Genomic DNA, 13000 nt, shown 5'->3' with positions numbered 1-13000 from the left:
AGATTTGTTGCTGTACATTTTGACTTAATAAATTGAATGAATCAACATTTGCTTTGGAATCTGGTTAATCTGTCCAAAGTTATACAGAAATATGGGAATAAAGATTAACAGTGATCCCAATTAACTATGGATGCCAATTTTGTGATTAAGAAGTATGAAAACAGTCTCTTGACATTCTTGTGTAATTTTCACTTGAAGAATCATAAAAACTTTAGCAGACCAAATTTAGAAAAGATACACACTAACACCATGAAACTAAGATATAAAAGCCATTTATTCAAAAAAATGTGGTGGTGTCAAATCACATACACAAGCCAATATTGAGCTACAAACACAGACCAAACGGTTCTATAAACAGAAATTGGAGTGTTCATATACCATAGTACCTGAAAAAGACCGTTAATAAAAAGGAGTCCATAAAGTATTTCATTTCACTTTTTCTATATGGCTCCTTGCTGAATGTCTTTGCCTAAGTTAGTGTACAATGAGCCAGAGGTAGAGTCCCAAGTAAAGCATCTAATGCCTCAGGGCTCCATTAAAAACCTTTTTTCTTCTAAACAAAAGGAAAGCCTAGCCTATAGTTTTCTGTATGACACTGAAGTAAAGCCTCTTTGCTTGAACAGTACAGCATTCCCAAGCGCATTTGGCATTAACCTAGATTGAGACTGTGCTTTGTTAAACCGTCTCAGTTCTCCTCTCCTTCAGACTCCGACTCTAGAAGAAAAAGAAAGTAAAACACTTCATGTAGGTTGCACAAGGACAGTGATGCAAGCAATTCTATAAAAATAACAAGATATCCTTCCAAAATTCAAATGAAAATTTTCATCACACCTAGTATTTCCTAGGAAAGGTTGGCAGATTAAATAGTTAGCTGGAAAGAAATACACTGCTTCAGAAGACGAAGATCTAGTCTGCTACTCTCCTTGGTGGAGGTCTTCATTTATACATCTGTCACTAGAATTTTAACCAGATCACTATGAATTATTCTGGTCCTCATCTGCACAGGCATGCAATGCGTATCTGAGCTGAGGATCAGCATTATTTGCTCTCTCTTCTAATCTCTATGAATAGGCTGTGCTGCTATCATCCAGGAAGCACCCTTTAAACTATTTGCTCTGCAAATACCAATCATCAGCATCATACAGCCTATCTAGAAAGGCATATCCCTACAGCAGGTATAAAGTCTGTACGAATTTTTTTATGATTTGTATAGCATACAATAAAAGTAATTTTGAAGTAGAAGCAGAAGTAATTTAGAGATAGGAACATACATGGTGTTTTTGTCACCTAAAGCTACTTTGCATCATGTTGTATTTCTGTCTGTGTTCACCTGACAGGAAAGGGCTTGCTGCCAACAAATATTACACATTAGATCAGATTTCTCAGAGCAAACATGATCTGCGTGTTCTTACAGCAACATTTTGTCTCCGTTTGTACTGGACTTTGTAATTAAGGACATCTGGCAGAGGGGACATGCAGGAAAGGATAAAAATAAAGAGCAACAGAAAGGCATACAAGCAGAAGATTAAAAGGGGAAAAAATGCTTAATTAGACCAAGATTGCTAGTCCAGTCTCAAGTATGAAATTAGCTACCATTTTTATGCTGCTACCTGCATATGTGAATTGCTGCAAAGTCTTATCTGCTGCTTAGCATTACTATGTGTTCCCTCCAAATTTCTAAAATCAATTACATTAAATGGATGCAAATGAACACTAATAATTATATCCGTATCTATTACACATGGATTGATCTTTCCAACTGATTTGGAACTCCTTTTCAAGCCAAAAAAGATAACTTATATATTCAGTACAAACCAAACTAATTTTCTATGCAGAATGTAAGAAAAAACGGAAGTTAGGGACTAAAGAAACTAGTTCCCATCCCCAGTAATGGTCTTAAAGCAGCAAATACAGACCAGATATCTTAGCCTGATCATTCAGCTAAAAGCAATTTCAACTGCAGTAGCACAGGAAGGCTTATTGCTATGTTCATGTCAGTTCATGTCACTGGTACAGATGATAATAGCAGAAAAGGCACTGATACAGAAAACTGTTAGGTTGCATATGCTAACACCAAGGTACTTCACGCTGTCATCAGTGCAGCATTCCTCCCTGCAGAAGCTTAAAGAGCTTATCTACAGACAAGTGGTACCTGATGGCTTAAGGACTTCATAAGGACACAACAAACGTTAAAAAGCAGCAAGTGTTGTTAGGCTTGGGCATGGATGGAAACAATTTGGAGCAGTCACGCCTGCTGTTTTCTATTCTAAGTCTGTACACTTCATATGCCTATGACAACTAAAATCTGAAAAAAATAAATTTGATTTGCAAAGAGACTACCATAGTTCTTTAAATGAACCTTTACCTTCTTCAGCGTTTTGCAGCCACTCCACAAATTTCTTCATCTGGTCAAGAAAAACACTTTTGCCTTTAGCAACATGCGCTTCTTTATACCACTTGAGGATAGCTTCTTCACTCAGAACATCAGCTGAAATACAGATCAGTGTTTGTAAAAAAGTCAATGTATTTTTTAGAGGTTAGCAAATTTTCAACATGAGAGAAGAAAGATTTTTTTTAAAGGCAGCATGAAGTAAGTTAATATGATCGCAGTGGAACAAGCTTTGCATGAACTGTATTAGGCTATAACTACAGAATATCTGATGCATATAATGGATTCCAGATGCAATAAAATGTGTAATGCATTAGATTTAAAATAAAGTACCAAATATTGTGCTTCTGTAAAGGACAGTTCTCTATTCATCTGCTTTAAATACACCACATAAGATGGTTGGATAAAAAAATTGGTCTGCACATCTTAGAAATTACCACAATAAGAAATACCATGTTTTTTCTTGCTGTTGGATCACAGAACATGGTTCTAGAAACCTGAAGTGACAGACACCTCCTGATTGAACAGTTAAAAGACAGCCAGTAGGGATTTTTTGCAATCAGTTGTCCCTAAAGTTTTATATTGGTTTTAGCTAATAAGTTTTAAGGTCACTATTCCGACCACCCATTTTAAGGGACCAGCTCAGATGGACAGCACGGCTGACATTTTTATGTCAAGCATCAAGAACAAAATAACTGTCAGTGAGGGAACGTAAGGCTGAGTATGATTCAGAATAAAGAAATCCTAATAAACAGCAAGGACACTTATTGTTTCCAACAGATGCAAATTGAGGTCTAGCAACAGACCTCTAGCCCCAGGAACAAAGCTCCTGCGATCCAGCCAAGCCAAGTATCTCAGTAATTGATGGCTGTGGAGGCAAAATCTGGGATCCACAACAGCATTTTGGCAGTTACATAATGCAAGAGGCAAGAACAACAACAAAAAAATCTTCTATATTTGTTCTATAAAAAGACTAAAGACAACTTCCTACATCCCATTAAAATTTCCATTCTTTTTGTCTTTGAACAAACCACTCTCCCTTGTTCTGCAAAATCAACACATTTATGTTGAGTTCTTCACTGCTTCCTTGAGCTCCTCAGTGCCTTCTCACCCATTGGGTATTGGCTGGCTGAAGTGCCAACCCTGACCACCACCTTCACTTCAGCCTAAAGTTTATAGCAGATGTGGCAGGGAAGAAGGCAAACTGAAATAAATGGCACCAAAACCCCAAAGCATCTCATCAAATGAGACAGAGTAGACACATTTCACATATGCCGTTGAATAATAAACAGATGGAAGCAATCAGGGATACATTTGAACTTAATCAAAACTATCCCAAGACATCCAACAGTAACTGAATATGAAGTCTCCCTGAAAATTTGGAATTTAGTGAGTGTGTGTGACTGGAATTTACCTTGTCTCAGACACTTTTCCAAAATAAAACCTCTTCTGCAGTTTTCTGCAACTCCTGGTAAGCTGAAAATGCAGGGAAAACAGGACTGCACTGGCTCTGGGCTTTTTTCAGTACACCTAAAATTGCACTTAGTGAACCCTACAAGTGGCACATAAAGCCGTATCTTCCTGAAATCACAACCCACCACAATGAACTTTTTGTCCAATGTAACAGAAGCACTGGAGCTTAGGAAGAGGTTTCAAACATGTTATTAAATACTTGCCAGTAGTCTTTAGCAGCAGCTCAAACGCATTACAGCATTTAACAAATCAGGATTTTCATTTAGCAAACATGAAAATATTTCACACAGACTCTCACAAAACTGCAGTTTAATCCTTGCATGTAAAGAGCTTACATTCACCACAGAGTCCTGAAGTTCACACGACTACATCTGCAGAATTACTCAGGGTGTGACACTTATTATGATCCTTAGGGACAGGCAATGAAAATCAGGAAAGATTTTGGGGGCAGGGAGGAAGAGTAGAGCAATCCCCTCCCAGGACTCAAGCTAGCTCTTGGGCATTGTGGACATTTAAAAATACGAAGTTGCTGTATAGAAGCAGCTGCCTGTTGCTGCATTACAGTCCACTGTACAAGGAAGTGCCTCCAGGTAGGTGCATATCTCAGCCCAAGAGTAATAGGATTTAAGTTTCTTTTTTTTTGATTTGCAGACTGTAAGCTCAGTGGGTTTATTGCCAAAGAGGAAGGGGGAACTTCTCAATCCCTCCCCCAAACCTGGTAATAGCAGCATGTAATCTCACTGTATGCCTTGAAGATTAAAACATTCTCAAGTTAGGTGGATGAAAAATTTGCCTGCATATAACTCCATAGCAGTAAGCCTCCTACACTAACAGAGAAGAACAAAATGCATTCAACTACAAAAAGGACAACTGCAACTCTCCTTTCATTTATAAGCAATATTATTTGTAATACATTCATGCCTCCAGTGCTCATAAGAGATGATATTCTCCTGTCAGCACAGACATGCTCAATTAAACAATCATGCAGGACAGGGTGTAGTTAATCATACCTCTAGGTTGCTTTGAAGCAATGGGAACACTGGGGGGGGACCGCAGGAGGTAAGGAATGATTCATTTTGTATATATATATAGTTATTCCTCATTAAAGTTGATTATAGATATATTTTAACAGCTGAAGCTGAACACTGTGGTTTGTGGGTGTGTGCACATCATTTTCACTGCAGTCCCAGGTGATGTTAGCCCGAGAGAGTTGGTTTTCCTGCAGGTGCAGCCAACTGCCACTCAAACCACCCACGGTGAGAGCCTCCAGGGACGTCCCTCATGAAAGGGAGAAGCTGCAGAGCAGAGAGACTGAAGAACCCAGTGCCTTTACTGCAGGGTTAACTAGAAAGTTACTTGAAGTTCTGGTCTCAGTTTTGTACCAAATCGCCCAGTTCGAATGAATTTCTGCTTTCAACTCAAACTGCATAGCCATCGGCAGTAAAGGGAAAAAAAGTACACCCTGTCAGCTGTCATCACAGTCCATCAATCTGCAAAATTCAACTCTATTGCAGCTAACTGTTGGGAGGAAAGAGCCTTAAGGCAAGGGCTCTTTCAATGCAAGGAATATCACCCACAGTACAGTTACGGTCTTCATGGTTTGGTTTTTTTTGTTTGTTTGTATTTCTGGGAAAATTTTGCATCCAGTACCAAAAGAAAGTACTTGAATAATGAAGATATTTAAAGATAATTGTGTTCCATCAAAAAACAAAACCTGTGTATCGAGTGGAACTTGAAGATTCAGTTCTCGTAAGCGTAGGATTCCTGCAGTGTTTGAGAAGACAGTCTGCGTCGTTTGGTTACAACGTCGCTGTACTGCAGAAAAGTATCTCTGAGGCCTAATTATGCTGCTGCAAACCAGAGTACTACTACACATGTACTTGTGATTTATTTTTTTTTTTAGTATTTTGTAAATGTTGTCTTGAATTCTAATGCAAAAGTACACAGAAGCTTTGTGCCTGCTAAGGGTGTTTGCTGTTCAAAGGGTGAAATTCTGATCCTTATGAAAGGAATGGTTATTAATTTCAATAGCATCAAGTTTTCCCATTTGAAATTTCCAGGTTGGACCCAAACTAAAAGAAAAGAGATTCTGCAAGTGAATATGATATACTGCATGTAATCTAATAATGCTTATTTTACCCACAGTTAAGGGACACACTGCAACATGTAATGGACTAAAAACCAACATACATCTTACAGTGCAAGCATAACTAGCAAGGAGGCTGGCAAACTTATTACGTGTTACTCAGAAGAATTCAGTAATTCTTATTCTGCAATTGGCCTTTAGATTGTTGGTCAAAATGCAGCCGGCGGATTTACAATTGCACTGGCTTTAAGTGATAACCAGAGAAGCAACATCATAGCCAGGGAGCAGAAAAGAACTGTACAGCTTACTTTTCTCTATACTGTACCAGGAACACAAAGATGATATAATAATAGTAATAATAATAATTTCAACCAAGCTTTAACTGACTACAGAACTGCTTTTGCAGATTATACCTACAAGCCGGTAAGAAGCTGCTACCATGTAAGGGAAACCAGGGCTTGGGCTTTCACTGGGGGAAAAGTGGATATTCCTCCTTGTTTAGAGACAGAATAAGAAAAAAATTTAAAAAAGAACACAGACTTTCAAGACATTCTAGGTGCTAATAAGCCCCACTGTTCTTGTTAATAAGTTTAGGTATTTCTGGGTAATTCCCAGGAAAGTAATCCAAGGACTATTTTATGGTGGAAATATGGCAAGGATTTAAATGCAAGATGTTGGACATGCTGATAAGAGTAGTCATAGAACTAAATTTGTCAAAGCATGAGTGGCATTTGGTGCCTATCATCACTGATGACTATTTTTATGCCCAGGAAGCACTCCCTCATAATGAGTAATAAGCAATAAACTGTCCACATTCATGCTGGTAGCTAGCTGCATTTCTGTCTGCCCATCCACAGATAATTCACATGCTTTTATTTGTCAGTAGAAAAAGTTCATTAGGTACCCTGAAACCTCTCCAGATCCTGTGCAGGTTACACTTGAAGCACTACAGAAAGGGGAACGTGGGCATCTGCTGTTCCTTCACCACCAACACAGTCATTAATAGCTTTTGGGGGCTGTTCTCCTTGACTATCAGGAAACAGAAGATAATGCTGTCATCTGCAACTTATCTACAATAAAGTGTATGTCTCTAAAAAGCCTTGATGGTTTGTTTCTAGTGGATAGGTATGAACTAGGGAGAAGATGGTGGAATCTACCAGCACTGAAATGAAGCAGAGGCAGGCAGCATGGCTCTGAACAAGCCAAAGCCATGAGCTGCTAAAGCTTGTTAACATCATGTGGGAGAAACAGGAATTGGAGGACTAGCACTCCCAGAATCTTCGCTGGTTGACACAGTAGCATGTCCTTACCTAACAGACACTGTTCAACTCCAAAGCCGCCTTAAATAGATGGAGCTGATGACTTCCTTACTGCGTCCAGCACTCAGAAGGGCCCTGTAGCTAGCGGCTGTAAAGTTAGGCGAGCAGTTGCTAGTAGGCAGCAGTAAGCCTGCCAAAGAGGGCAGATCCAGCTTCAGCCTAAACAGGGCCAGGAAGGGCTGGCAGCTGTGCCACCGCTTGACTGCATCAGATGGCAGAGGCAGGTGCTCCAGCATGCCTGCTCGAGACATTCCAGGCAGGAACACGGGCATGGTGAGTAATGCACATGCTGGACATGCTGAACTCACGGCTTCCACCAACAGACCATATGGTAGCTCCAAACACTCTTCTAGACATCATGCAAATCCTAAACAATACTGCAGCACCTGTAGTGCTGAGGCTTCTCATCCTTCCTAACAAGCCTGCCCGAGTACATCTCCAGAGTCAGAACAAGAGCATGTGGGGTGAGCAGAGTAGATGGGACCTGGGTTCTTGGAGCACATTAAGTTTAATGTACAATTTAGTGATTTATTTTCTTTTTTGTAATAATTTGGAATGTCAGGGTTGCTCTTGCAGGCTAACACAGTAATGTATTTACAAAAATTTTGAAGGGAGGCCTACACAAGAGTATTTCCGGTTTAACCATCACTTATGGTCTGAGTGCATAGCAGTTACGGCACTCATTCACCATGTCCAAAGTGAATTTGCTTTTCCAAAGAAAAGTGAATGAAGTGCTTGCTGCAGGTTGAAGTTTCAAGTTTGTCCCCAGTCATTAATAGCATTTACAAATTGCAGAATTTGAGGACAGAGGGACAAGGTGTATTGCTTTTGCATTTGATCACTGAGGCCACACTACATTGACGCAAGGATGGAAATAAATCCACATGATTCACTTACTTCTGCCTTCTGAAGCCATGAAATTATTTTAACAGTCTGAACTTGTTTGCCTTGAACATGTACCTGGGCACAACAGGGTGAACAAAGATCACTATTGGGTTTCTACTCCTGCTGATTTTTCTCCTTCAACTATTTATAGCAAGAATGTCAGAACAAACTGTTTGGCACCCACCCATCACACGCAGTGCAAGACCATTAGTCTCTATGACAACCCAATCAGAATAAACGTGCAAAGGAGTCAACTTCACAATAAAAATTAAATCCCTCAAACTATGGCACCTGCAAGAAATTGGCAGGGAAAGGAAAAGGGAAAGAAGAATAAGGAAAGCTCCTTCTGGCAGGGAGGGAGTAACAAAAAAAACTAAAACCAAACCAACCCTGAAAAATCTTCCTGCCAAGAGGGTTTGCACTTCCAAGGTTTCTTAAAACCAAGCTCTACTCTACTTTTTAAATCTGGTGGCAATTTATAGAAATGTCTTCCTAGAACTGGTTTTATACAAGGACTAAACTTCACTTGAACAGACTGTGGATGGTGCTTGGATCCTGCTCTTGCTTCTTGACTACAGGATAAATGCAACAGAGAGAGAAGGGCTTGTTTCGGCTTTTACTGCTGCCACATGCTCCTTTGAACTATCAAAGCATAAGGTATTTCAGAGTTCAATTCCAGCACAACTTTCTCATATGCAATACCCAGAGAATGTCTGTTTCCTATTACATCATAGGTGAGTGGTTGGCATAGAGAATCCACGCATAATATACAACAGTGGATAGAGACTTTTACCTTTATAAAAGAGTACCACTATCTTCTGAAAGGCTTTCATAAAGTGGATGTTGTCATAACAGTACTCCTGCACCTTCTGGAGAAGAATCAACTCTGACTGGCCTTGAGTGCTGAACACAGCAAGCAGGGGGGCATATTGCTGAAAGGAAGAGAGGGCAAAAAACAAAATGCATGTCAGTATACTGAAAATAAACAAATAAAATTTTTTAATGTATGCATCATGAATTTCACCCCTGAAAATCTGTTTCACTGAAACCTTAGATTTACTTGCTACTTGTATTTAAACACATACAATGCATATACATAAATGTCTATGCACTTTTGTAAGATGTGCTGCATGCTGTGAGCTAAAATTCAATACCACTTATAGATACTGGATTTTTTAAAATCAATTTATAAAGTCCATATCTTAGAATACTGCTGTTCATACATTTCACAAGGTAGTATGCTGCCGATTCATAAGTGATGCTTTATTGATGTTCATAACATAAGACGCCCAAGGATGAAGTGCATGAAAATACAAATCTCTAGTTTCACAGAGGTTTCAGAAGTCCCAGGAAATTGAATTAAATTTCATTATTTCAGGTTAACTGTGATCAATCATCAGTATTTTTTCTCATTATCACCATCAGAGTATCATGACAACCTTTGCTTTGGTAAACAGTAATGTCTTCAAAGCGCAGCATTAACTACTAATGTTATTCTGACAAGACAGCAGCAGTACATTTCATTGTCTTTTCCTGGAGTTTATTAATATAATAAAAGATAAAGCAAAAACTTTTTTGTTATGCAATTTTTTTCCTCTTAGTTCGGATCTTCACATTAAAAATTACATTATGGAACCATATCCTGTTCACTCTCTCCTTAAAAACTACAGTGTTTATATCCGTATCTCTCCAATTTCCTTTCTTCTTAGCCTGTGACAAGTTCAGCTAAGACTGCAATCTTAAATTTAAGGTAATATTAAGAGCATTTTTCAGAGCTGAAGGGAAGACAAATTACCCTTGATCTTGAGAGCCCCCAGCCAAATGTACATTAAGGTTGCTATTTAAATTGTTCTTGCACTGATCAGCTCAGCCTTTCTTCATAATTTTCAGCAATGCTCTCAGTTTGGCATTTTTCATCTGGATTTGCAATGGCCTCATATTGCAGAGTTCTGGTCTGTGCGACCAGGGCTGCCAATGGATGCAGCCAGGTAACCAACCATCCATCACCAGCAGCACTGATGGACACGTTCAAAAGCACATACACTTCAGGACTTCTCTACAAGAGGCTAAATACTGAGGTTTTTATTCAACATGATCCATGCAAAAAACACCAACATTAAAAAGCATGAAAATCAACTGAAATTTGAAAGGTTGGGCCAGAATCTCTTTTCCAAAATAATTATCAGCTATTAATTCAAAGAAAGAGCAAGAAACCACACAGCAGCTGTAACAAGAGCAGCTAGGCAGGCAGACGGTATTGTTACTTCTGGAAGAAACTCCCTTACAAAGTAACTATGCGAAATTACTAGATGTAGCTAACACCAGAGGTTGAGGTTTTCCACTTCTGGCAAGTATAGCCACATCTTTAGAAACAACGTTACTGTTTTGGTAAAAACACTGCAAAACTTGTGCAGGCTTTGGGTCGCAAGGCTCCCTCTTTTTCCCCTTTTGGCCCTTAAAGGCATGCTGCTGGTATCTAGGCAAGTTGCAGGGAGGCAGGGCAATATACATTGCAGCTCGTTTATTTAATAGCCTCAGCAGAACCCACTCCCATCCACAGGTTTGTCAAGTGCTGCGGTCTGTAAGCGTTAAGTAATTTATAATAAAACCCCTATCTGTTCAGTTTAGAAGTAAGACACCTTCATTTTGCCACATCTGACTGACTCCCTTCCCATTCCCCTCTCACTCCTCAACTGGTACAGTCTTACAATTATAAGTTTCACAAGTGTCTGTCTGACTAAGGAACCATAAAATTAGCTTCCTCTCACTGCTGGCTGAGCTAAGTGGCATTATTTTCCATTTGCCTCAGGTTTGGTAGCAGCAGGTCAGCAGCCGCAGTGTCATAAAGCTCACACCACAGCCTTGCCTGTCCTGTGGTGCAAATTGTCTGGAGGATCCTCGCCTCCCAGGGGAACATCTGGTCTCTGCGCTGGAGGTGGCCCAGGGGCTAAGCCCCAGTGTCAGAGTGAGGTCACTGGGACAATGAAGAGCTTATCTTGTAAGATTCAGCGTTTAACAGCTCGCCCTGTCTCCTCCAGAGTTCAGCTCCTGCCAGTCCTGCCGTGCGGATGGCACACGTGGCATTTACTGGTTCATGCCTGCCGACCACATCCATTAGGAAGCCGCTCATCCAGTTAAGCTCATTAAGAACTGTAAACTAGGTCAATATTCTGTGCCTTGACATGTCTTTTCAGGGGTCTCTTGTATACAGCTTACCGAAAGAAATCTAATAAATTCAAGAGACTGGTACCCAGATGTCAAAGCTTTGGGAAGTGTGCTTTGTGAAAGTTACCCATCAGGTACAGCCATACAAGAATAAATCCCACCACCTGGCATGTCCCATGTCATGTATGTATTCATACGCATCCTGACTCATGCCACTAGGGCGAAACAAATCCATGATTTTTTCAGGGCATGTCGACACACAGGAGGGCACAGGAACTACACTCTGTGTCATGCTAACAGCATTAATCTGATTTCTGGAGTTGGCTCACACATTGTGTCAGCTGAGAGACCAAAGAGAGCAAGACCTGTCTCTACCTACCCATAGAGGAAGGATGTGAAACAAATGCTGTTCATTTTTGAACACTGAAATGTAAAGCAGCAGCTAGCAAAGTCTAAATTTCTATTCCTACTGCTTCTGTTAAAATCTTACCTGTAAGGGTAAATAGTAAATACCCCATACAAATTTGCCCTGTTTTTAGACAGTGGATGTAGCTAGAAAGATGCCCATTTTACATAAGCAAGATACCTTACCTAATTTAGTGGGGCTACATACATAACTGATGGCTTTGGTCAGTGAGATGCATGGACCTGAGCATCCAGTCAACAATATTTGCACAAAGCCAGCTATGTTTCTCTTTTCCCAATGTTAAAATATTCCAAAAAGTGTTTGTTAACTTGCCCTGCAGTACTAGGCAATAAATGTCAATGGATACTCTGTTACAAGTCAAAGAGATATGATCAATTTTTCCATCAAAAGAACAAGAAAAACAATTTCTCTCCTCCTTCTGGAAACTATCTCATCTTTCTACTGCTATTTGGGTTGCTTGAGAAGACTTCAAGGCATTCAGTTTTACCATCAAAGACTACACAAGATCCCAAGCAGCTACATTTCTAGGATGACTGATTGGGAAACCAAATTCAGATGAAAGGACAGCAGAAGTAGGAGCTAAACAAATGTGGGAACTCCAAGTATGGAGAGGCATCCAATATGAAGAAGAAAGGAATTCAATGAAGCTTAAGATTCAATTTACCGTAAAGATATTCTTCTGTCTTAGGGCAAATCTTCGCAGCCCTGGCTATAAGGGAGTATTCTCTTGCTCATGGTTTACCAGCTTAAAAGGACTAATTCTGCTGGAAAGCCTCTCTGCCTCTGTTCTCAGTTCAAGTGTCCTGCACTGCACAATTCCTTTAGACTTAGATGAGGAATACCAACCACAGTAATGGCTCCCATGCCTCTGCATTGTTTTTAGGTTTTGGGTTTTCTTCCCACTTCAAAGTCATAAGAGTTTTTGTACCAACATGCAACTGTTATACTGCAATCTGTCATCACTTTGCAAACTACGGCCTGTCTTTCTATGCATTCAGTTCTCTCATCCACAAGGACAGTACCTGGATCAGAGAGTAACCACACTATACAGTGCACATGCTCTCAAGCCAGCTCCTGGCTTATTAGTTGACAAGTTGCTGAGTATCCAGCTCCCACAGTCAGCATCGGCAACAACCATTTCACAGATTCTGAGCTCAGCAGTCCTACCTGGATCTAATCAGCTCTGTGTAAAGCCAGCACAGGTGCTGCCTCACCATGCTCCCAAAATTTCTTTGCTTCTGGCAAAGACATTGCAA

The 13000-nt window shown here is 40.0% G+C and overlaps 1 protein-coding gene across 1 annotated transcript in view; it reads right to left on the bottom strand.

The window, feature by feature from the left end:
* Positions 1-256: 256 nt before the first annotated feature.
* The window catches only part of BZW2 (basic leucine zipper and W2 domains 2), a 58644-nt gene continuing 45900 nt past the window's right edge, over positions 257-13000 (bottom strand). The window contains exons 10-12 of the mRNA XM_075050254.1: positions 8946-9084; positions 2366-2488; positions 257-714 (exon numbers count right to left, since the gene is read on the bottom strand). Of these exons, the coding sequence (XP_074906355.1) occupies positions 686-714; positions 2366-2488; positions 8946-9084 (291 nt within the window). The 3' untranslated portion in view covers positions 257-685. The remainder of the gene's footprint in view (positions 715-2365; positions 2489-8945; positions 9085-13000) is intronic.

Source organism: Buteo buteo, chromosome 2 (genome assembly GCF_964188355.1).
Source record: "Buteo buteo chromosome 2, bButBut1.hap1.1, whole genome shotgun sequence".
In the NCBI taxonomy this organism is placed as follows: Eukaryota; Metazoa; Chordata; class Aves; order Accipitriformes; family Accipitridae; genus Buteo; species Buteo buteo.
Note: the sequence above shows the minus strand (reverse complement) of the source record. Positions and strands in the feature narration are given on the sequence as shown.